This window comes from Watersipora subatra, chromosome 10 (assembly GCF_963576615.1).
Source record: "Watersipora subatra chromosome 10, tzWatSuba1.1, whole genome shotgun sequence".
In the NCBI taxonomy this organism is placed as follows: Eukaryota; Metazoa; Bryozoa; class Gymnolaemata; order Cheilostomatida; family Watersiporidae; genus Watersipora; species Watersipora subatra.
The window spans coordinates 49,787,021-49,814,192 of NC_088717.1; the positions used below are offsets into that span (position 1 = coordinate 49,787,021).

General features: G+C 33.7%; 1 protein-coding gene across 1 annotated transcript; it reads right to left on the minus strand.

Moving 5' to 3' along the window:
• Nucleotides 1–233: 233 nt before the first annotated feature.
• LOC137407173 (uncharacterized) lies at nt 234–26,584 on the minus strand. The gene is made up of 22 exons (XM_068093774.1): nt 26,163–26,584; nt 24,419–24,555; nt 24,071–24,220; nt 22,074–22,178; nt 20,771–20,986; nt 18,129–18,238; nt 17,566–17,794; nt 16,248–16,343; nt 15,639–15,755; nt 13,911–14,056; nt 13,555–13,689; nt 13,091–13,265; nt 11,871–12,085; nt 11,100–11,196; nt 9,880–10,073; nt 9,244–9,353; nt 8,680–8,835; nt 5,116–5,248; nt 4,409–4,570; nt 2,738–2,882; nt 1,669–1,867; nt 234–1,003 (listed from the first exon to the last, which is right to left on the minus strand). The coding sequence occupies exons 1-22, from the start codon at nt 26,582–26,584 to the stop codon at nt 862–864; spliced, it is 3,591 nt and encodes a 1,196-aa protein (XP_067949875.1). The 3' UTR covers nt 234–861.
• Between the last annotated feature and the right edge of the window lie 588 nt (nt 26,585–27,172).

Below are 27,172 nucleotides of genomic sequence, written 5' to 3' on the forward strand. Positions count from 1 at the left end.
ATTGTTTGAAACTTTGTGATTTGAGTTTTTTAATTGCATCTAATCGATAAGAAAAAAGTAACCAGCCTTATGAGATAGACTTTGTTGAATCAGTTGATGTTAACTGCTAGGCAAACATGACTGGCGAATCAAGCCTGGTTGATTCATTGACCCTGATTGAATGAGCTCTACATTATTGATGAGTTAACGCTGCCTAATGAGTTGAATACGGCTGATGAATTGTAACCAATTGATGAGTTGAACCAGGTTATTGATTGAAACTAGCTGCATGAGTTGAATTTGGGTGATGAGTTGGACCAGTTTTATGAATTGGATTGAATTTGTGAGTTCAATTTAATTAATGAGCATAGCCTGGATAATAAATTGAACTTGGCTCTGAAAGCTTGTCTGAACTGACAATCATAGTTTATCAAAAACAAACTTCAAGTAAAAAATACAAGTTTTGTCAAGAAACTCTATACCATTGTCTGATATGGTTCACAAAAACCAATGTATACATAATACTAATTATAATAAATATTTGATCAACTATAAATATAGAGCATAACAATTATTAAAATAAAACTAAACGTATATGCTCAAAGTTGAGCTGACCAATGATAAACACAAAGCATCAAAAAATTAAATGGACTAAAATAAAAAAAATCTTTGATTGAGTTATTCCATTATGTGACGTAATTCATTATTAACTCCTATTGACGCTTCTTTTAAAATCTATGTAGAACTGAAAAAATATTAAGTTTATGCTGAGTCTAGCAGAAAATATATCTGGTCCTTTTCTCAGCCTGCAAGTAATAGTCAACCAGATATTGCTGCAAAACAAATACTATGTGTAACAAAGGTTTTATTGAGCTTTATACTTTATGCTGGTTGTTCAGCCTCAGCATTCTCTTCTTCAGCAAAAGTGATCACTTTCGGTGATGTATGTCCGTCAGCATCTTGCAGGCTACGATTGTGGCCTCCACGAGCTGACATGTATTGATTTATGGCTGTCTTATATACTCTGAAACATTATTTGGGTAATTGGCAAAAATATACAAAGATTGTACTTAGAGAAGCAAGCTGCTTTCTAGTGATCAGAAAGAATTTGATAGGCTGTTTTACTCTACCAATGCATTTTAAAAAGAGTTTAAAATAAATCTTTAATTACTGCCTTGAATTGTCATCACTTACAACAATTACTAACAGAATTCCTTTTTGCTTGTTTCAGTCTTGAATTTCTTACTGCAATCAGGCACAGAAATCTTATTGACTTTGCTCAGTTTTAAAAAGTGAAAGTTCTTTGATAAAAATTTGAGAAAGGGAATTACCAAAGTTGAGGAAGTGGAAAATGTTTATTTAAACAATTTTCGTTTCAGTCTGATCCTTTAAACTTAAATTTTTTTTCAAGGCCGAGGCGACTACTACAATTAAAGGTTGTGAAATTGCTTATAGGATTTCTTAGAAAACTATTTAAACTAACTAAGTGACATCGTTCATGTCATTAATTATTTGCGCTTTGTCAAAAAATGGCCTCAATACCCTAATTCTCAGCATCTTTTACCTACAGCGCATTTAAAAAAGCACAATTAAAATGTTGCTCAACCTCCAATGTGGTGCACCAAACTTTAGAATATAACTTAACAACTTATTGTTAACATTACCTAAAAGAGCAGCACTACGGCTTACCTGTCAACGTTGGTAGTGAAGGGAAGGTAGCGAAGGACTGATAGCCCTGAAAGATCTTTAAATCTTTCCAAGCACTTCTTAAATACTGTATCGGAATAGTCATAACTCCTCCATAGCTCAAATTCTGGCTTGGCAGCTCTCATGTCAGGCCGAATGTCCTTGTATATGTCTCGAACAGAAGCCTCAAGGTAAAAGCTTGCTGTGAATAAATTTAATTGCACAATTACACTAAAGTTTGTTTAGTGTAATCACTCTAAAGTGAGCTTCTTAAACTGCCTGAGAAAGCTTTTGAGCTCAAATAATTATGACCGGTTTGCATATGTTTGCTAACTAAAATATTGTGGTTAATTTCTTTAGAAAAGCTTCAGTAAAGCATGCAAAAAAATATACTGGTGGCTTAAATTTTGGCTGCATATAAGGTGAAACATCAAAACCTCAGCTGAGGTTATTATGTGGTAAAAGAGGAGAAGATGCAAAAACAGTTATAAAAATTTTCTTATCAATAATGGTGTTTACTTACAAATAACTATCTATTTTAGTTAGTGTTGCTGGTAAGAGTTGCGCCTGTTATTTGTTAATTGTTACAAAATATTCAACTGTATTTTCTTATGACAGTTTCTCAAAACCTTCAACTAACCAAAGCAACAAATTTTACATAAGGCTGTTATTTGTGTAACTTTAAATATGTATAGGATCAAAACATCGTCAAGTTGTTGCCAGACATCCAGTTGAATAATAAATTTAGACCAAATACAACGCTGCGTTTTGCCACTGCATTCAACATGTCTTTTTTTAAAATAGATTTAGCGCTGGATGATCATTTTTCTAGCAAAACCAAAAACATAAACTTGTATACTAAAACTGTTTGTACAAAGTATTTGGTAGGTTTTATTTTGCTAAGCAGATTTGTTGCAATGTCAAATATTTATGCTTTGATATTAAACTTTAACGTCGCTGCAATAAATTATCATTTTATTAATTCCTTATTAATCATATTAACTTTTACCTATCATTTTATTATAGCTATGTATTGATAATATTTTGCTATAAACATTGCAAATATACTCACACGATGGAAAGTCACCCATTTTCCTGTTGACTCTTTCAATCTTGTAAATGAGCCAGCTGGCCCGATATGGCCAAAGCTCACAGATCATCACCCACTTCGTCAGCTCTTGACATGTTTTAATCAGCTTTACAATGATTTTGTCAGACTAAAAAGTTTAAAGCAATATAATAAATATATTCTAATTAAAAAGTTAGGGTTGTGTTTTTAGTGTAGTTGCCCATACTTGCATGTAGGTTTAAAGATGTTCAAGTGGCGGGTGTCAATGCTGTTGCTAGCTTTATTCATGTACACTGACAGTTTTGGGCACTGTTAGAGGTGATCATCTTGTGTAATGATTATGCGCAAACTTATTCCTCATTGCCAAAAGGTGCTTTAGTGTTGCAGTTGGGTGTGTGCTCGCATGCAAAGCTCGGATGACAAAGTTCCATTTTTGGTAAAGCACATGTTTTGAAACATACTTATTTAAAGCAGACAGATAGATAGGCACTGCTGTCATTATTGTAAAAATTATATTTAAGCCTCTTCTCCTTTGATTTGCACAAGTAAGCACTGATGGTTCACAAGTTGCTACACGCTGTTACAAATAGTATCAATTCAATGTGTCTGTGTATTCTTGTCAAGTATTCCCTGAAATAACCAGCTAGTTATCTAAAAAACTACAAACACTCATGAAGTCTGTTTTGAGCTATGAATGCATTTTGTAATTTAAAGGTTTTTTGACTGAACATTTGATCTACTGTTTAAAACCTAAGCTTACCAAATTGGTGAGTGTCAATTTTAATATTATAATTCTTTTAAGTTTATTGCTGATTCTTAACTAAACTTCTTGGTATAACCAGAAACTGGTTATACATTGGTCAGCACTAAATCAGACAGCCGTAGAAATGCTCTTACTGAATCAAGAGCAACTCATTTTTGTTTATAGAGATGTAGAAGTATTTTTTCTAAAAGGATACATTTTATTAGCACTTACAGCTCTGTTTTAGTTAGATGGCGAAAAGCGGTTTTATGACAACCAAAAATGAGCCAAAATAATAGCGGCGTTCCAATCCCTCATGTTTAGTAGACACAGGACTGAGGTACTTATGAAGCATTTGAATTCAGAGCATGTACACATCAAGTTTTTAAAAAGTTACATTAGTTGTTGCTTTCCTTAGGGATATACCATGGTTCAATATAACAGAGTCCGGTTGGATTCATTGATATTATTTAAGCGCATGCATGGGATTAAATAATATCAATGGGATAATAATTGGTGATACCTGTGGCTTGAGATTTTTATAAATAGTTTCAGGACTTCAGGCTACACTAATAAAATGCTCACATCCAAGCAATGCATTTGGCACAGGCTAAAATATCTTAAATAGATTTTTAATATGTCTTCAATAAAACAGTGCCAGTCACAAGTTGTAAAACTGGGATGAATAGGACAACTCCAAGTTTATGAATGCTCGTCAGACTGAATGAGTGCTGATGGCAAAGACCACAATCCATGATAATTTTATATTTATGCATCTAGGGTACACATGCCAATTCTAAAAATACTTATTGATGTTTAATTATATAGCAATTTAAATTTTTAAACTTGCAACATGTTTAGGACTATAATACAATTTGTAGAGAAACCAAACTTAAAAAACCAGTTTGGTGAGCAATCAATAAAATTCTTACCTCTTTTTCATCAAGGATGGCTTCAACGAGTCCAAGCTGCTTGAGTTTTTGTACCCAGATGTAGACACTGAGGTAGACAGAATTGAAGAGCTGAGTAATTCTTGCAAAGCTGTTATCAAGTAACTTAATGTTGTGCCTCACTTCATCCAACGCCAAGTACACCTACATACATGTATGAAGAGAGTGATATAAATACTGCTTTCGCTGTTCCTCTGCAGATGCAAGACTTTCCTTTCATTTTAGTGAGCTGGCATTGCTTTGAAAAAAATTAATTGATGCCAGAATTCTGCAAAAAGACTTGTACAACCCAAGTTTATTATCTATAAAGTTATTAGGAATTTAAATAACGATCTTGTTTGTGTTTACTCGTTTTGAAATTTACCTTTCAACTCATTTTGTATTTGACTGGTAAAATAAATATGTGTGTATTCAGAACTTTATTTATGCTTTATTTATGTTTGTTTATTTTCTTAGTATTATCATTATTATTTTTTTGTTTAATTGCTGTTTAATGGCCATATCCACAACCATCGCTTTGCCTATTCCTTTGAAGCTTTTTACAATGCTTAATTTGCACATCTTTGGTTAGTTTAATTTTTTCTATAAGTCTAATTGTTAAATCTTTGTAAAAAATTTTCAAAAAATTTAGTTTTCTTAAATCAGCAGATACTTTAGTTAAAATAATAAATTTTAATTATTTTGCATACCATCCTCTTGCGTAGACCGTAAGCCAGAATATTCCTCTTGATTTCATCTCGCGACAACGCCTGAAGGTTTACATATAAAGGAGCATTCTTTATGGTTCCAAGGCCACTGTCATAAGATATGGAAAGCTCATAGCTGCAACACAAAAATGTTTTTTTTATAAATTGTTGCTTTGTGGTATAGATAAACAGAAAATCACTATAATGAAAAAAAACCATACAAAAATATTTTGGTGGTGACATCGCTTATGATATAGAGCAAAAAGAAACTATAATTTGAAATTGTTTTAGAAAGGTTTAGAGTGATTATTGAATATTTTAAATATTTTCTTTAGAATATGCGTCATCAAGCACTTGCATAGAACTTCAAAAAAAAAAGTTGTTGTTAATTAGTTGGCTATAATCCTAGAAGTTTTCAAACCATTTTATATATAATGCACTACTGTATGCAGCAACAATACATAGTAAATACTTTCTTAGTAAACTGCTATGTATCTCTTTTGTCTTGAAGGCTGAGGCAAAAAGTATTTACAACTGGTGTAGTCAGTGAAGCATGACATGAGTTTAAATTTAAAGGTTATCGCGAGCGTCATGAGGAGGGCGGGATATCGGTAGGGTGTGCTTAAACACACTTGAGTGATTCACTAGCAAACAATATAATGGCACGCTCACAAACTGCCAATAAAGTTCCGTATCATTAGTTTCTTCGGAGTTGTTTATAAATTTAGGTAAGTCAATATGGTGTCGTCTAGGCAACCACGTAAACAACTTCCACTTTTGTTATTAAAACTATCTCACTTTCACGGATTGCACACTGCCTACACTACAAGAAGGCATAAGCAAATTGTGGCTGATGTGCGTTGGTGAACATCGATAAGAAGTAACTACCCGCCATAAATATGCATTTCGGTAAAAACCAACCAATCGAAATGCATCTTGCTAGCGATAAAGTTGTGTAGCGAAAGTCTAGCGTTATTGCTTTGCATGAGCTCGCTGAGCAAATTCTAGCGCAGATTAGCGCCACACAGCGCGATATCGCTCTAAATATTGCCTAGTGTGTTTTTATCTTACTAGTTAAGGAAAGACAACTCTTCAACTTTGTGTGTGTTTTCACCTTAAGTTAGCCACGTGTAGTAAGCAAACTAGATGACTAAAAAGCTTTCTCTTAGCAAATTAATGGTTTTAATGCACTAATGACTTTCATAAAGATAATCTACAGTAAAAAAAGCTTCACATCACGGTACATTTTAATTTACAGGTGAATTAAATTTAACTATTATGAGTTTAGGTTCACATAAAAACTAGGAACTCGAAAACAGTTCCCGCTGAAATACGAACTATAGGGACTTTGTGATAAAGTTGAGTAATCTCAGAGAGATAATCTTAGAGAGATATTTTCAGAGAGATAATCTCAGAGAGATAATCTCATAGAGATAATCTCAGAGAGATAATCTTAGAGAAGTAACCTCTGAGCTACTCTAATAGCAAGCTTGCAAGTACAAGAAAAATAAATCCAGGGCAAATGTAAACAGTTGAGCTAAACTGATTTATTTAGAGCCCTTGAGTTACTAGACATAGGCCTATGCTAGGATCAAACTACCTGTAAGGCATGCCAAATTTAACAATTCAGGCCAAGAAACTATATAGCAGACAATAAAAAATGCAGTAAGAAGCAGAAATAACCCCTTCTCGAGATCTAAAGAGCTAAAGTGTATGGAATGCAAACCGCTCACCTGACTGTCTGGTTAGCAAAACTTTCTATACTATTATGATAATAGTCACTGTGTACAATCAGATGCAGTGAGTCAAAATTAGGCCTACTTCTAACAAGCTTTAGTTAAAAGCGGTGACTGATCTGCATTAAGAGATTGTTATTTTATATCACAATTTATCACAATATGCAAAGATGCATATACGAGTAAGCATGGGGTCATAGAGTTTTACTAAACCAAAAAATGCATACTAAATGCAAATTAACATAATATTCTATTGATAAATCGATGCATTTAATATTAAATTCTGATGATAAACGTTAACACATTTTCTTATCGTACTTTTTGGATCTTTGCCAGATAATAGTACCTAATTTATTGTAAGAAACTTTTTTTCTGTGAAAGTCAGCACAATTGCTTTGAATTATTGGTTAGTCAACACTTGAAAATCAATGTAAGCCAACAAACTAAGGTGAGCACAGTTCATCATTTACAAAGAATAGAATTAGAAAAATCCATATTTATATACGCTTTAAATTTATGGCAAAGATTTCACTATATGATAAACTTTTAGCTTGCAGGCTGATTTACCATTTTCAATCATAAACTTGAATTATTAGTACTTTTTGGCTTCATTGATATCAGTAAAGGTTTTTGTTAATCATCCTCTTTATTTTGAATGATGGTCAAACACAACCTCCTCTGTGATGCATCAATCTGTAGACTATAACTTACCAATTTATTGTTAAAATTATCTGAAAGAGCACACTATAATTAACCTGTCAACATTGATAGTGAAGGGAAGGTATCAAAGGACTGCTAGCCCTGAAAAGTTTTTAAATCATTCTAAGCACTTCTTAAATACTGTATCGGAATAGTCATAACTCCTCCATAGCTCAAATTCTGGCTTGGCAGCTCTTATGTCAGGCCAGAGGCCAGTTTATTCAGTTTTAATCTATATGTATAGTTAAGTTATATCTGTTTAATGTTTCACAAAAACTGTTATTGGCAGCAGCTCACCTACATCTTGCAATGTGGTAGGGACTAGCGGAACACTAGTACCACGAGTGTCCCGACTAAGAAGTCAACAGCTAGTTTCACACACATCTGACGAGCAATCGGAAATGAGCTAATCACCTGTGTACAACTTGCACAACTCTAGCCAGTTTGGCCAACAGGACCAAAGTTGGCAAGGCCGAGACCATCTCAGCTATTAATGACCAAGGTCAAGCCGGCTCGGCTATCATGGCTTGAACGGTCTCGGCTAAAGTCATGCACATTATCGCTTATAGTACTGAAGTCGAGACATGTAAACGTAACCAGCCAAACTCGAAGGGCTGAAGCTTAATCGGCTAGATGCATACATAAAGCCCAAATATGCAAAGACAAACAAAGATCCCCGGCAGTCTCTTACACATACATGCTGTCCATTGTGCAGACACATTTTAAATTGCTACATTCTAGTATATTTTGGCAATTTTTTATATTTTTGGCTTGTACTCAAGGGAATTGGTTCTTATAGAGCAGTAAAGAGAACACAACAGTCTTGTTTTCAAAACATCATTATTTTGTTGCCATGTGAAGTGAAACTAATCATTGGTATTTATATCGACAAACTACCAAATGAACACTTTTTAATTTACTTAACTATCAATTTCTTGTTATAGCATCAAAAGTATAAAACTCCAGAGCCTCTGAAAAGACGTTAATCTTTTTGGAATTTTGTAAGTAACGCTCAAAACGTAGTATGACTGACATCTTGCGGCAATACAAAATTTCTGTAGTGAACCCAATTGAAAAATTGGGATCCAGTAACTAGGATAAAAATAAATCATTTCAGCATTTAGAACATTACCTAGGGTTGTTGACAAGAGCGGTGAGAAGACTCTGAGACACCCCCAACATAACCTTCATTTCGGCTACAGAATGCATGTGCTGCTCAGCCAACTGTTCATCAGTTTTCTCTGATTCCGGAATCTGGGTCCTTCTGAGAGACACTGTCCCCTTAGAGCTAAGTAACAGACGAAATTACAATGACTCTTCAGTTGGTAATAAAAATTCTTGTGGTTGTTAGAGTTGACTGGACTTTACTGAAGCTTGTTTTCGCATTGTGAAAAAAACAACCTTTTTAGCAGCTATTTCATAACAATGAACAATATCAACACAGCAGGGTCAATAAATATTTTGAGATTTGTGTGCTTTGAATAATTGATAACTTCTAATAGAATAAATCAGGAAATCAACAGAAGGATCTCGAGTTGTAAAGCTAAAACTTTATAAAACTGTTTGACGTACATTAGTAATTGTCTTATCCCACAAACAGATCCCTTAGCAATGTACTGAGTTTTAAGCCTGAGCATTTTCTCGCAGTAATATTCCATGACACAATATATCCAATATGATGAGTCATGTGACTAACCTGTCTTTTCTCGCTTCTCCACTTGTCATTGCCAAAGCCCATGGAGGATCTTCAGCTAAAGGCTCTTCATCAGAGCTGTCTTCTCCGAGTGCTGAATTTTCTCTCCTCATCTACATTACATACTATTTGTTAAACTGCCTTGACATTAATAGCAAAATTATAATCATTGTCAGTCATCAGCCCATCTAATTTCAAAGAATTTTAGATAGTACATCAATTCTGTATCAGAAATGCCAGTGATTAAATTATACTTTTCAAGGCACCTATAAGACAGAGTTAAAACAGAATGTTGGACACTTATTATAATACATGTATGTTTATTACTATTTTGTGAGTTGATTATGATTACTAAAAACGGATAATAAAATCATTAAATGTATTCACGCGTGTGTATCAGCTCTTCTACTGTATATTATTGCTATCTTGACAACTTATTGCTAATTGAATCTCGCATGTATGAAGGACTTGCATGCCTACAAATGCTTGAACGAATATTGATACAAGGAACCATCATCAGACAAAATGCAATGGTATGTTGAGTTTGGATTTTTTTCTATTTTTCGATACTGTAATATTCATATGCAAGTTCTGCAGTAATCTAAGACTTATCAAACAAACTTTTGATTAATGTCTCACTTCACTTTTAGTGGCAGGAGGTCGAACAGCAGTGAGTTGACTATCTGGCCGTTCTGTTGAATCCTTCTTAATTTCTGATGGTCTTTCTGCCGGGTCAGTCTGATCTGCTTTAAGCGGTGGAACCACAGCTTTGTCAATGGTGCTTGAACGATTTCCAACTTTGGAGCCAACTGGACCATCTAGCAATCCTTCTTCTGTATTAAAAAGTTATATTGGGCAAAACGTACAATGCAATGTTGCAATAAATTAAATATACTTAAAGATTTTAGTCGTCATTGCATACCATGAAAATAGGTATTATTATAGTTATATTATACATATTCAGACGTGTAAGTTAATGTTTTTATAAGAGCTGCAACAGGTGTAAAGCAAAGCTGATGAAAGCACAATTATCATGTAACAGTTAGTGTCAACAGGTCAATAAAAAGTAAAAGCAAAGATTTTAAAAGGCTTCATATTGGGTCAAATCTAGTAGTAATAAACTTAATCAATCTAAATATTCTGCATTTTAAAAAAGATCACTCCGCAAAATTTAAATCCTAAAAATTTTGTTCAATCAATTACTCAATCTGTAATTAAACTCGTTTTTCTAATGCACATGTATTTTATTAGAAAGCCTTAGAAAGAATTTATTCACTACTTGACTTGCTACAACAGCATTTATGTACATATATTATATCTTTTCAACACTAAGATGATATTATACGATAAAAATAGCATATTGTTTGCACTTATATCAAATTTTAAGATTGAGATTATCATATTTATGACTACCAAGAATCACCTCTGATACTTGCATGTACATACATGTAGAATGTGTGTATTATAACCTATAAGAAAACTATTTGCAACATTACTTGTTATTTTTGTTAGATAAATTTACAATAAACATTTTGTAATGATTAAAATGCATATGCTAAGCAAAGCTTAATTGAGCCTGCAAACATTTAATTGAGAATAGAACAGTAACCATTTTAGAATACCATATTATAATATAGTGTGATGACAATACAATATGACATTATATGACATCAAAATGACAAAATATCTTCACTAAAAAGTAATATATTAAAGTAAAATATAATATGCTGTAATATAATACACTAAAGATTAAATAATATAATGCAATAAAGCATAGTATAACATAGTATAATTATAATATTTAATCATCAACCAAGCACAGACTTTTGCTTCTGTTTCTGATTGATTTGTCTCAATACCTGAAGTTGTCGCACTTTTCAATGGTGTGAAGATAACTCTCTTCTTACTTCGGCTTGATTTACTACGCTTGCTTCTGGCTGTAGAAACATGACGCCCCTGAATTATAAAGTATGCTACTTTAATATATTTATGCAGAAGATAACTTCAGCAAGTTTTTATGATTCAATTCTTATTACTGCCAAGATGCCTTATCTAACTCATCTGCAGCTTCAATTAGTGTCACAGCTGAATGAGCACTGCACATCATAAGCTCTGTATATTACGTCATCACTGCTTATGAATACTGAATGTAATGAATGTTTTCTTATGCATCACTGGTAAATTATCTGCCACAATTTTATTATATGAGTGTTTAAAAACTTCAGCAGTTCAAATAAATTAAATATTCAAATATATTAAATATATTTGAATAGCAGTTTTTAGCATATTTTTAGCAGTTCAAATATATTAAATATATTTGACAAATATATATTAAAATATAAAATATAATATAATATCATATAATATTAAATATATATGACAAATATATTAAATATATTTGAACTGCTAAAATTCTGTATACCAAATATAACCAAATTTTGGTTATATTTGGTGTACAGAGTTTGACAGACACTAATATTTATAATTGTGTATACGTCTGTTTTAGAAAATAAGTATTTTAGCAGTTATAAAGGACCCTAAAATATCTCACCTTGCAATATGTAAACAAGATAACAAAATTACAATACTAAAATACACAGAATTAAAAATTTAACTTGATTCGAACTCACATGCACTAGGTGACTATAATAATGTGACCCATCAAGGCTGAGTGGTTTAGGTTTTTCCTCATAGTCATGCTGCATGTCGAGCTCATGCAGGGCAAGCCTCCTGTTCTCTTTGTAATCAGCTGATTTGTACTTCTGATCTACTGTCTCCTTGAGCCTGTTCACCCTTACGCTTGTTGAACACAGCATGTGGTCAGCTTGACTCTCAAGCAGTTTCACTGTATCATCAAGAACAAAAGAATTAACAATAGCAACATCACTTGTAACAATGACGGATAAAAATCAGTTGGTAGCCAAATAAAATTGATGGTAAGAATACATATAGTTGTATTATCAGCTTAAGCAAGTGATGAACAGGTGTGCATGTGAATTTTCTTATATCTTTTTTGTATTAGCTCAAAAACAGACCAAAAATAATTTGTAATGAAATTTTGCTGGGTTTGGTACTTGGAGTTTTGGAGTTTGATGCATAAATAATGTTACTTCTATCTTTAAAAATATTATAAGGTGTTCAGCACACTTTTTTGTCCTTGAAAGAGCAATATTAATAAGGAAGCAATTACGATGAAATCAAACGATGAGGAAGAAGACATTACATTTGTAAGTAAAGGAATGCAAAAAGATTGGCTATCCCTGTAGCGTGAAATACCTTGAGCACTATTATTTGTGCTTTGTGAGAAGAAAACTTACTGACATAGGGCATGCCCAGGTCAGTAATGACCTAGGCATGTCCTAGGTTTTGTTTGTTTTGACTAACATAGACTAGCCGCAGGTGAAATATTTGGTGCAAAATTGAATACACATGTCCATTCTTTGAAGTAAATGATAGTTTTTTATCAATCACATGAATTTTTTTATTTTCTAAACCAGATGTATAAAAAGCTATAAACTATATTTATAGTCATGAGAACAAATTATAACAGTGTCAACACTACGTTAATGTAAATAATTGAGTGGAAGCCTACATCCTGTATTTGTGGTAAAAGTGTACCTATGAGATAGTCTTCTCATTTGTGTGGCCCACTTAAAGTTGTCTTCTCATTGATAAGGCTCACTTAACATTAAAGGAAGCATGATGCAAGTAGTAAAGCTTATGAACTTTTCAATAAATATCTGAGCAAACACTGGATTGAGCACATTCATAGCAATGATGTATATCACAAAAACTAATGAATGATTAAGCAGAGGTATGGGTATATAAAGCCATGTGATGAGCATCTTACCGACATCATATTGAGAAGAATCTGGCAAACAGAACTTCATGTTGAGCAGCTGGTTTATGTACATTTGCCCTGATTCAATTCCTGCTTTGCTAAGAGAGCGAGACACAAGCTCAGCATCCATGCTGACTATAGTTACAACCGGAAATGTGTCATCTCCAAATAGTACCTTCAGTGCCTGCGGAATGTAAAGATCAGTAAAGGCTGCTCATGTCTTTTAATAAACGTTCATGTATTGAATTTTTAAGTGCAAATAGGTGGGCAAATGTTACTGCATTTGCAAAAATTCCTAATGGAGTCCAAAAAATTGGATTCATAAAAACATTACCAATCTATTGCCAAAAGCAAGTTGCTCCAGTAAGGAATCTTACTTTAAATTAATGCTTTTAAAACCTAGATGCTTTTAAAACTATTTACTAAAGAATGATTTTTTCAAATTCCAAGTCACAGACAAGACAACTCCTTACATTGAAGGTTTCTAAGATTCTTTCATCAGAGCATTTGTCTAAGTCTTCTATGGTGAGCAGAATCCTAAATCTCCTTTGATAAATGTGCTCCATGTATCTGATGAAGCCAACCATTATAGCTATTTCTTCTTTCACCTAAAAAAGTGTGTTTAAACAATAAAACTAAAAAATTGTGCACTTCAAATGAAAAGTTCATTTTCCATATAAATATTATGCGCTAAAATATTTTTGCATGTTGCGGTAATCAAGGTCATGCCGTGCCTTACAAAAGATTTTTTGATGGTGTCTTCTGCGATCATTTCCCAAAAAATATATTAACATTGTAATTAGTTCAACCAAATAATTGTATTGATTACCTGGTGCATGTAGCCAGGTCCACTAATATGTCTTATCTTGTCTTTTCTGTACTTTTCTTGCAGAGCATTTATTCTTTGCTCAGGACTGGTACAGAAGCTGTGCAAGAGCATGACAGTGCCTTTTAATGTCATGAGAATTGTCAAACCTAAAAATGTTATGTTTCATTTTATCAGCAGAGATGCGATGTATAGCTCTCGCTGTGTTCACTAATATTATTTGCTACAGCGTTGTTGTACTTTCAAACCTTTGAAAATTTCTGTTTAGCTCACAACTTTTCATTTTTTGAGCATAAGAGCACTTCTGGTGTTCCGTATGTATACCCTAAAGAGGTGCATGTGACAAATTATCAATATATTTATCAGAATTACGGTGTGCAGTAACCGTTTGCTAACCGTATGTGTATCCACACACTTGAAGACCTCAATAGGTGCTCTAACAAAGGCCTGCATGCTAACAAAGACTGTGCAGTTCTCTCAGCTTATGAACATTAAGTTATTTGCAACAAAGATCTTAGCCAACAACCTTTTCTAATCCATTGTCACACACACATGCGTATCCGCTGTCAATAGATTCTTTGTGACTCAGTTATCATGCATCATTGTCTACTCCGTACTTCAAAAATACATGATATCAGCAATAATAATGATACACATATACAAGTCTTGATTAAAAATGATATTTAAAAAAATGTTTTCCTGTTGCAGTCTAATTGTTTGTGTATTTTTGTTGCGGCCTGGTTGGCTATAGTCTCGCAATTTTAAACGAGCTAAAATGTGGGTTTCTGCCTAAATATAAAATTTGCTGTCCTATTTTCAATGGGGAGTTAAAGTCCCGGAAAGTTTCTTCGTAATCAATTACTCATTGCCTTGTGCAAAAAAATTGAGCCTAGCTTGTCATGAAGTATCAGCATTTACTTCTGTTTTTATAAAAAAGCTTTACCTAGCATTTTGCGCATAAATTTTCATGAATAGTTATTTTAAATGTTTTGTAAAATGTCATTTGTTTCACAAAGGCCCCATATGTTTAAAGAAGACTATACCTAAAGCGGATCCTAGCGTCTGATAATTGATGACCTGTTTAACTTCATGATTGTTTATAATTCTAATTTTATTATTCCTGTGTACATCAATAATTGCATGCGATACATTGGTTGAAATCTCAGTCTCAAGAGTTATGTACAGTCGGGTACTGTACCCAACTGTGTATCCCTACACATAGTGTACTCAGAAACACCCTTATAGGAGATAACAAGTGTCATCAGGCTTTGCTTGAATTACAAACAATCGTGAAGTTAAACAGGTCATCAATCCTCAGATGCTAGGATTCCCTTTAGGTACAGTCTTTTTTAAACATATGGAGCCTTTGTAAAACAAATGAAATTTTACAAAAAATTTTAAATAATTATTCATGAAAATGTATGCGCAAAGTATTAGGTGAAACTTTTCTGTAGAACCAGAAGAAAATGCTAATACTACATGACAGGCTATCTTCAATGTTTTTTTGCGCAAGGCAAAATGTAATTGATCGTGGAGACATTTTCTGTGACTCCATAACCCAATTAAAAGTAGCACAGCAAATTTTACATTTGGGCTGACCCATTTATCTTATCGTGTTTACGATTGCCAGAATTTGAAATAAATTAAAGAAACACAAACCTTTTCAATTATGAAAAGCTGCACACTAGTCAAATAAATTATATACATGGAAAGGTAAGTGAGCCAACTTACCTATGATTGATGCGGCAACAGCGATGATGATATAGTGATAGGTTTGTGCTGTCGATGTCTTAACACCGAGGCTTATTATGATCAGGATTAGTAAGCTGCTCACAGCTGCAGCAATACCTGCAAACCATGGTGCATCAGTATCAGTATGTGTGGTGTAACACTATGTATAATAGTGTCAGTGTGTATGGCACAGCGTGACAATATGAAATGCGTGTTAAAATGAGAGATAAGTTTTCGTAGCAGCTCCTAGTATTTGCCTTTCTAATTTGCATTTTAGCCCAATTATGCTAAAAGATAATTATTGGTATCTGGCTAATAATTTATGGTATCTGGCTTAGCCAGCAGTTTTCTACTGAACTCTATATTTATTATAAGGCAACTCTATAAACTGCTGTTGTGACATTTATGTCACATGTCAGGTCAAATATCAATTTTGCCATAAAATAAAAGGTGCTGAATCAAATCAATTTAATAAATTGGTATTAAAATCAGCTTATTTTAGTAGTTAACAAGCCATCGTTGTATGTTACATTATCAAAGCTCTTTGATAGACCTTAATGAAACTGACATATGTAAACAAAAATTCCTAGTATTAGCTGTTTCCCTTACCAATTGTTATAAGGGTGGGATACCCTATGCATTTCCATTTAGCGGTGTGAACTGGTACATTCACGGTCTTTCCAAAGTTGTCTCCCGTAGCCACAACTGCAACAGATGTCAAAAAACAACTGACCACATTTAATTTTAATATTCACAAGTTTAATCTAGAGAACATGTTAGTTTGAGTAGAAGAAAACTGCTATAAAGAGTGTGTCAAGATAGCAGCTAGTGCCTAATCAAAGTATTGAGAATATTCTAATTAAATACCTGAGTTCCACAATGTTGCTTTAAGAAAGCACAAAAAAGGGGGAAGGAAATGAATCAAGCTTTACAAACAAATTATTTTAGTTTCTTGCCAAACACAACTGGGCTTCAATGGGTTTGACCTTTTTATTGACCCTGTTTTAAACTATTTGCTGAATTGTGCAGTTTCTTTTTTTATAGAATTAATCTCCTGATACAGACCGGCGTGCTTGGTTTCTACCTGTTGTAGCATTTAGAAGAAACTTCTAAGTTGGGTACCACTTTACCGAAAAATCTTTATTCGAGCACCAGAAAACAAAGAAATGGTTGCAAACTAAACCAACACTTACGTAGAACAGCTGGCAGAGTAAACAGTGCGCATAATTTTGTTTCAAAATTTTTTAAAATTGACTGACTCTCGTAACTTCTCTTCTAATGCGCACAAAATGCCATTTTAGCTGCAAACTGTAACAAACATGTCAATGAGTGCAATGAGTTTTTATGGAACATTTTTAAAAACGATTGTAAGTTTAAAATATGCATTAAAATTTAGAATGAAATAAAAAATGAAAGCTCTAACAAATTGCGACTCGGAGAGCAGGCTATAATATCCTTGCAAGTTAATTGCAAACAATAAATATCAACTGGTAGAATTATTTCTCAGTTCCCTACGGTGTATTTTTTAGAGATCTATGATAATTTGAAGTTGAGTTAGCAGATTTTTAATATCTAAAAGGGTGAATGTCGCTTTGCCGAACGGGAAAACAAAAATATAAGTGGCATTTGCTTCACCCGTAAGCGGGTTAAATTGATCTTTCCCAAACACTGATGAAAATTTGAAAAATACAACGCTGCCTTCTAAAAGAACGTCACCTCCATTATAGTGCCACTATGGGAAAGGCGCTGAAAAATATAGCGTCTTGTCATTCAAATAGAGGTTTGACAGTGTTCTTTATAAAAACTGGTACTTCTAGAGTCTAGTGAGCTGTGAGAATAATGCGTACATTTTTATAAATCGGTGGTAATAAGTATTATTTATATTATTCAATCATTTTAAAATTGTTGCAGGATTGAGTTTACAAACCTTTGTTTGCTTTTGTTTTTAGCGTAGGCTTGCGATATGCAGAATTTGTGTTTGAACTTTTGTAAGCCCTGTTTGCTCCAGTTCTAGACTTGCTGCTTGCACTCTTACGAGCTGATTTAGGATGGGTAGAAGCTGCTGAAGCCAGAGACCGGTGACCGTGAGCTGCAGCGTTCTCAAGGCCAGGATATCGCCACTTAGTATCATCAGCAACAAGGAAGTCATGTTCATGCTGTAAATATTCCACAAAAAAGAAAATGACAGAAGCAGCAGTTGCATGTCTTTGACTATTATATGTTTCTAGTTTTTTATACTAAAATTGAAAGCAATAATGTTTTTAATGAGGGAGGAGGTGGTTTTGCCACTTTACTTTGACAGAACCACTGCTAAGCGACTTGCAATACACATGCGCTTTGCATTAACTCTCAAATCATATTCAATTTGCTTTTGTGCCCAATTTTGTAGTGTTTCTTTACTTAAAAATTCAAGCTGTGGTGAGACCGGAACAATGAGAAAGAAGAAAGAGCATAAAAACTACGGAATTTAAGATTAAAGTGGTTGTTTACCTGAAGCTCTTGGGAGCTCACTCTGTAAAGTCGACTCTTCCAGAAACCAAATGCCTGCTCACATTGTACGAGAACAAGCTTTGTCAATGCTGACCACGACTCACCTGAATCTGTAACGTTGTTTTAAGTGTATTTAAACTATAATAGATCAGGCATTCTGGTAGTCTCTATTTTCACAGGAATATCTTGTGAAAAATAAATCTCCTGATACTATGTATGACTCATGACCAAATATGGCATTGCAAAACCTTTGTTAGGCCTACTATCTAATTACTGGAACATCAGCTGGTCATATTTTTCATTTTCAAAAATTTATTTTACTAGATATCCAATCAATGAAAACTTGAAATTTTAGTAACATGCAGCCATTATGTTATTATTTTTATTGTTATTATTTACATTATTATCTTGCTATGCAGCCAACTGTCTACTTAAATAGCAAAATATTTTATCTTTTTAGCAACACGTTGTTGTTGCCTCATTTTAATCTTTTGCTGTCTAAAGTTTCTGGTGAGCCGTATTTATGACCTAATAATTGTACAAAAGACAAATCTTATCAATAGTTTAATTGCAGAATCATTATCCTAGCTTGTCTCAAAAAACTATTTTGCATCATTATCTATGAATACAAGCAATAATATAGTGCTACTGCAACAGATCAAAAATTAACATACTTTAATTCTAGCTGAGCTTCTGCATGATTTTAACCAAACTTACTAAAATCTTTTAAAACTTTTAACTTTTTAAACTTTTTAAACGTTTTAAAACTTTTAACTTTTTAAACTTTTTAAACGTTTTAAAACTTTTTAAACTTCAGTTTTGCATAAAAGCGAAAACAGCTCAAGTTTTCAAACATTTTTACATGCATTTATGAAGGATAGAATAGTTTGGAATTCGCATTGGAGTTGTCAGTACTTTCACACCACATCGTCCAAAACACAGAGCACGTGAAGCGAATTTTAGATTGATTTTTAACACGCATCAAAGCCTGAAGAGATCATTACAGTATAAAGCTTCTAAAAATTTTGGGCTGAAAGCTCTCAAAAGAGTCCTTTATTTTACACAATGCTTGTTAGCATCACAGCTAGCCTCACAAAAGGGTCAACAAGCACTTTTCACAAGTGTCATTTGTAAAGCATCAAAATACACCCTTGAATGCGACTGGGACTAAATTTACACTTGCTCTATTTATAGTTGTGTGGTATACTACTGAAGCCAGTTTTAAATCACCTATGTCGAAGGTTTGCCAGTTTAACAAATTTCCTATTAAAAGTATGATGATAAAACACTAATGTACTCTCATTCATATTTATAAACATTATGTGGTTCAAAAATGAACTTGTGTAAAATCTTTAGTAAACTTTATCAGAAAGTACCAATCTTTTTCTATCAGTTGCCATTATTTTTATATTTGAAATGATCTGAATACCGGGATGTTTCAAGATTAAAATCGATAAAACTAAATTGCGAATAAGGCACTCAGATCAAGCGAAAGTTTGATTATGACGCCTATAAATGCAAAAAGTTTGACAGAATAAAGATTTGTAACTCTTCAACTTCGAACACAATAGCTGATATCAACGACTGCAATGATAACAAGATTTAATAAGAAACAATTTTTAATTTGTTGCTAACAACTGCAGTTGTTTTTGTCGGAACTCCGTCAAATAATCAGTAAAGCATAATATTTGACAAGAGTGCAAGTAAGTTGTCATGACTTTTAAACCGGACAATCCATGAAACATATTTTGATACCAAGTTAATCAGCATGCGATTGATGCCATAAAAAGTATACAAATGTGTTGCTGCCACAATTGATGCCTTAAAAAATCCACAGACGTGTTGCTAGGAGCTCAGCAATGTTTTTGTTTCTTATTGCTATTACGCTTTCTACACTGTGGGTATACTTCAAATCGGGCAAGTTATCAATATTATTACAGCTTACAGCATTATTATTAGTGATGAAAATAAAAACAATCATGCCCAGCTACACTATTGTTTTTAGACAATCATCAGAAGTTGAGTGGTTTACAATTAATGAAATCTCCGTAGGGGTAATGCATCTGACATGGTTGGTTATTGGGAAGAATAAATAGCAATACAACAATTAAGATTTTGCAAATTGAAACCAAGCTCAACTCAGGCTGTAAAAATACTTTCTATTGATTCTAAACAGGCAAATGACTGTTTTTTTAGTTTATGTACAAACATGATAGATTAATGAACTAACTAATACCTAATCAGAAAAGTACTTGAGCTCAGCTTTGCTCAGCTCATGATACGCGAAGTGTTAACGTTAGTTAATTCAATGAATCAAAGATCTGCATTAGAATTTTCTGCTGGGTATGCAGCAAAGATTTGCTGTAGTCAGCCAATTCAAAGTTTAATCAAGCCATATATAGGACATTATTTAAATTTTGCGCTGATAATTGTATAAACAGTTTCTATATTTGACCGAAAGGCAATATAAGACCCCAAATAAGAAACACTAGAGTTTTTGAAAATGAAACATGAAATATGGTTTCACCGATAAAATATGCACTATCACGAAAATAAGCTTTGTCGTGAAATTTTATTACAAAATCATGAAACTTACTTATGTGAAGAGAGCAAGTTTTATGAGCATTTTATATTTGACATACCAGCGTATTCTGAAGGATTGAAACAAATTGGTACCATCTCAACTTTATCAGTTGTGGCCTGAGGTGGTGGAGGTGTGTCACAAAGAGCCATGATCACTAAAGCCCGAAAGTGGGCTAACATGTCTCCTGCGCCCCTTAAATACCTATCTTTGAGCCATCTAAATATTCCGGCTAAGCATATGATGACGAGGAGAAAAGAGACCAGAGACATTGTCACTAAAAATCACAAACAGAATGCATGAACTGCGCTTAAAAACTGCAAAGCCAATGTTTTGTAAATGTTTGTTTAACTAACATTGAATCATATAGGACTATTACAATGTAAAATATCTTGCTTTAATGTCATTAAATGTGGTAAAGGTTAGCTTAAACATACTATTTACTTGGAGGTTAAGCGTTTGCTAGACTACCGCTAAGCTTCCATTGTGTGGATGATGTGGACTCATAATTCGGTAATTCGCGTGTGGTGCCGTGTGATAAGTGATTTAATGGACATTAGCAAGCTGAGGATTACTGCAGGTGCTTTGTTTAGGAAGAGAAGTGTATAGACACTTGAGGTCATAGCGGCCCACTTATGTCTCAGTTGCAAGCAGCCTTCTTTAATTTAGTTTCATATTATCAAAAGTTATTCTTTCTCCGCTGTTTGTATGGCACGTCATTCCAAACCAGATTTATCCTGAAAGTAATTGGACTATCTACTCAGGGAGTTTGGGACAGGAGAGATTTGAGCAGGATGCCCATTCTAACACTACCACTGCTCCTTCTGTGATTCGAACCACTGACCTACTGATTGTATGCCAGCGCACTAACCACTAAACTTTGGCTGCCTTTTTGACTAAGCTAAACAGGAATGCCTAATATGGACAAAATATTGAAAATGGAATAGTTCGTGCCACAGTTTTTGTAGATTATTCACAAATGCCATTTTTTGTTTTATTCCAAACATGAAGCACGAAATAAAATTTGCAAGTAATTAAACCTCCTTAACTTGCTGGTTTATGCTGTTGGCATCTGGCCAATGGCTTGCACATTAAGCAAACTAGCAAATTAACCATATCATGGAAACAGAGTAAATTGCAAGTTTACGTTAACTCAGTAAATGAATTAGCTATTGTGATGACAAGCATACAGCCTTCATAGTAACTGCTAAACTATACATGCACCTAGTAGGCTAATAAGATAAGCATACATACAGTGTAGGTAGATAAAAGCTGGTTTGAATGCCCGCTCCAAAAAAACTTCTGTAATAAGGCTATCTACATGTACCTAGAATATTGAAACTACAAAATTTGGTTTTACTTACCAATAAGCGCAACAGCTTGCTGTGTCATGCCTTCAGATAACAGAGTTGTTGAGTTACTACTGTCAATCATAGCTGCATCTTCACTCGGTGCAATTACGAACGGAGCTACAAGTCACAAGAATTCCTTTAATTTCTGCGCTCTTCCATCGTGTAACAGAATAATGTTAACTAGCCGTGATAAAGATGATGCTGATGTACGTTAGTTTCACATGTATGTGCAACATAGGAAGGTTAGTTAATCAAATCGTTTGACTAAAAAGTGTCGAATGAAGAGCTTTCAGGCACAAACGCATGTTTGTAAAGTTATTTCATATACCCGAATGATAATTCACTTTCTGCTCATGAGTAAATAGCTTAGTTAACACGTTTATTCATCAATATTCATAAACACATATTTATGTTATGACTATGAGTTTTATGTAAGTTTCAATATTAAAACAATTTCTATGGTGCAATTCATAAACCATTAGATTAATAAAAAGCAAAATTAACAGTAATTCATTTTATAACTTTTTAGTGAAAGCTATTAGCAAACTGATCCAAGAAACTGACTAAATATTTAGAAAAGGTTTTATTTAAAAATCTTAAAATTATTTTTAAAATCTAAAATCTATAAAATACAGACAAATCACTAGACTCAATGGGCTATGACTTATTTGCTGGACATTAAGCATAGTCTTGTGGCTTTGAATTTCTGTGACATGAGATTTTGCCAGAAAAGCTTTTTTGTATAGTCTGGTACCATAGCTTTTACTTGAGGCAGTGAATGAGTTAGGTAGCAAGTTACATGCATAATACGAGTAGTCTCATTACTGCCCTCTCCTAGCAATACTAGCAAAATGCATAAAACTATGGGAGAGTCTATGCATTCCTTGTGCAACAAAACAATAGACATAAAACAAACATAATGGCATGCTTCTGTCATGTAATAGTAATGCTTGGTAGTGTTCCCACAGAGAAACACACTACCAGGACTAGTCTTTTGAAAGCTACCTTGGGTGGTCCTAACACTAATCAAGGGCTTCTTCTGGAACTGTCAGATTAACCCAAAGGGATGCCTTTTTACAACACGTCCAGTCTGACGGAGCCAGGTAGCCATTTCACTTGCTCAATGTGCAAAGGACAGAAGTGGATCTTTAACGTGCCAACATTGTCAATGTGATACAGGGGTCAAGTTATGGTCTAGATCCAAAAGACCCAGCAATTTAGGGTTGAAAGCTTGCTGAGAGCTTTTTGTCAGACTGGCATTAAGTAGGACTCAAACCACCAACTCCATGGTTGATAGTCAAAGGCGCTACCACTAGGCCAACCTGACACCCCAACAAAACAATAGACATAGGAAGAAGATAAGATCATATGAGTAACGTTACCAATTATGCCTAAAGAGAGTTAAAGCAATATAGCAATCTAAAACAATAGACATAGGAAGGAGATAAGATCATATGAGTGACATTAACAATTACATCTTAAGGAAATGAGTAGCATCTACATATGGGTTTAAAAATGCGTTTCATGCACTGATTTTTCAAACTCTTTTGGGGATATTTTAAAGTCAGTTAGTTCAAAGGGACCTTCAATCAGAAAACTTGGTACAATTTAGAAAGCTAATCTTATAGCTTTAATCCATGTTTTTACTCAATCTATAGACAATCTAATTAAATTTTATTTTATTAGTAAACTTTTTAGCTCAGAGAAGTTTCAATATTTGAGAGCAAAATGTTACCAGTTTTGGAGCAAATAAGCATTGAACACAAATAGCCAGTATATGTGTTACAGTATAGAAGTGAAAATGAATTTTAGCTTTTGTACACGTTTGGCTGAATATGCAAATTGTAGTGAAGATTAGTGATTTTAGTTTCTTTATAAATTTGTTCAAAACTGATCTATTCTGAACTTTTCATAAACTAAGCAAAAATCAGCTTAAATTTTTGCAAAAAGCTCCTGAGTATCAAATTACAAGTGCAAAGAAGTAAACTGCATTGTAAACGATGACTCACCTACACCCAAAAGAAATGCCAGCAGAACACAGGCTATTATAACTAACAGCAGGATAAAGAGACAAAAGAGGTACGCGAAGAAGGACATGTCACAGCAGCCACATGATCTATGCATCCAAGAGATGTTCCTCGGGGCATCTACTGGTTCTCCTAAACGACGAAAGGTTTATTTATACAGTAGTTCGAACTGAAACAAAATCAAAATGCGTAGATTTTCCTAATTTATACATGATTACTGAAATGAAAATGTCAATTAAAAGGTATTTACTGAAAAATGCAAGTAGAAGCTTGGGAATTGTCTGGATTTAACAAAAAAATTGAAGCGCTTATGTAGAGAGGAAATCATACTTAGCTGACTGCAGTTGGTATCACAGGCTTGTTTCATGCACCAAAGAATCCCCTTCATTATCTTTGACTTTCCAGCTCCCCACTTGCCGATGATGCCCAGCCTTACAGGCATCGAAAGGTTGGGGTCAGAAATCACCCTAAAGCAGAAATAAAGAACACTGTGTAAACATTTTTTATCTTTTTAATTTGTCTTGTATAGTTTACCTCATTTTTAAATATCAAAGCATTATTAAGTCAAAACTAATTTTAGACAATAAATGATTTATCATTATAATTTGTAAAAACTATACTGAGGCTTGCACCAATTTGTACATTATTTTGTTTCACACCATTGGGTTTAAAACATTGATTTTGTTAGAGATGGACCCTCAAGATCCGGCTCCCATCCTTCCCACACCATAGCTTTAAGCATATTCACATTGCTCATGGTTCATTGGCTAACTTGCCTTGCAATGATAAATCTTTCTGCAACTAGATTAATTTATGGCAAAAACGCAATAAATGTTTTAAGATTAATAACAATTAAAAAAATAGTTGAAAGTCTTGTAAAAAATATAATTTTAGAGGTTTTAATTAAAAAAAACATTATACGTAACTTGTAGAGACAAGTTACTAACTTGTCTAATGAAAAATTGATATTGCTGATGTCTGATGCAACATTGTAATAGATTGCAACCAACCAGAATTGAAACAATAATGTTTGTGACCTGCTACTCAGCTTGTCCTTAAGCGTAATACCTGCTGCAGCCATGCACCTTACAAACCAACCTGCTCAGGCACTATTGTAAGAAATACTTTTGATGCTCGGATGATGAAGTATCTAAATATAGTAAGCTGATCGACAGTTTTCTAAATGCATCCAATTTGAACATCAATCATAGGAAATCTTTTATTTTTGTGGCTACTCCTTCTAACTTAATGAGACGGTAATTAAATTTTTGTTAGTCAATATTTTACAGAATTATTTTTCAAAAAGAATTGTTAGTCAATAATTACAGAATAATAAAGAAGAACTTCCAATAATCTTTCCAACTCTATCAGAAATCATAGTATTAGGATAGTAGTGTACAACACAAACTATATCATAAACTGCAAACTTATGTCATTCAGATTTAAACTTCTAATAAACTGTGATCCTGAAAAACTGTTTATGTTTTTTACTTTGCAAACAAATTTATTAAATTCAGTAAAAAAAATTGTGTTTGTAAGAAATAAAGAATACCTATCATTTTAATTTGCAGTAATGAAAATTCCTGCAGCAAATCATCAGCTGGGAATGCAAAATTATGCTTCTAGTTAATAGCATTACAAAATTAAATTAGAAAGATATTCCTCATTCTTTAAATGTTGTTTTTTATATTATTTACAATATACTAACATGTGCAGTTATTATGATCTAGCAGATATGTGCTAGTTATTAAACAAAGGTATGTGGTTCTTAAAACTTCTGTGATTACTCTTAAAACTGAATAATTTTGTTGTGATATGTGCATATCTGAAACATTGGCTAGAGCTGACTTCTGAAATTATAATTCAATCAAGCTGCTTGCAGTTAGTCACATTTATTATCAAAACTTTCTCAGAAATAGCATTGATTTTGTTTATAGTCAGAACTGATAGATCATATCGATATCCATAGAACTTGGTAGACTTTTAATCGGTGAATCATGAGTGCACAACTCCGAAACCGTTGCTGATATCTTATCAAACTCAATCTAGCAAAACTTGAATACAAGTTACTCACCTTTCCAGGCACTTGGAGTAGGTATAATAGTCTACAGTAGTGTAGTTCGGTCTAATCTCAGGTTCAGATATCTCTGAGAGTTCAGACGGATCTGGACTATTTGCTCTTTCTACCGCTTCGTGAGCTTCTGGTGCAGCAATATTAGCTCGAGGAGCTTGGGCTGTCATTGGTCTTTCCGAATGCATGTTATGCGATCGCTCATCGTGTGAGCCAGGATTTCTGGGTCGCTCTATTTCCTGGTAGTATGGCACTTTTCGCTCATCGGGAGGCGGTGTGATTGACCTTCTGCGACCAAATCTAGCAGCCGTGACTGGCCTGTCAGCATAGCTCCTTGGTGTCGGTGACTCTCGTCTGCTAGACCCTGCATCTGACTTATTATCAGTTTTTCCGGTATTGTAGTAGTACGCTCCGTGAGAAGCCATCATTCTATGTAGCAAGATATAATAAACAATTTTAATGTGTTAATAATATAGCACAAATCGAAATATTAATGTCTATGAAGATAACTGCATGAAAATTTAGCTCAGTGTACTGATGAGAAATGAATTTTTTTACAAACATATTATAAAAGTTTCTAGTTTTATCATTTTACCTAAAGTGCTTCTCAGTAGTTTTCTGTTTGTGAAGTTATAGAATGGTAACTATGAGTAGTTGATTGGCTTTAAAACAAATCACTACTGCATCATTTAGCCTGAAGTCTAAAACTCAATTCAAATTCATGGAAAGCCTGACAAGTGCTACAAAGCAGCTACATAGCTTGTGTGTGATTGTTTATGAATTGAAGTACAAACAGAGTAACACTAGTTAAGCCCATATACTGTAGAGTGTATTTCCATGTTGAGAATTAAGAAAAAATGGGGTACTGATTCCAAAATCTATCACACAAAAGTACAGAGCAAAAAGCACGGTAAGAGTTTTACTTAAACATTGTTTCGGCTCCATTGACTTGCAAACAACCAAACTACAAAATTTATGTTTTCACCAACAGTGAGATGTTCTGGCATATTGAG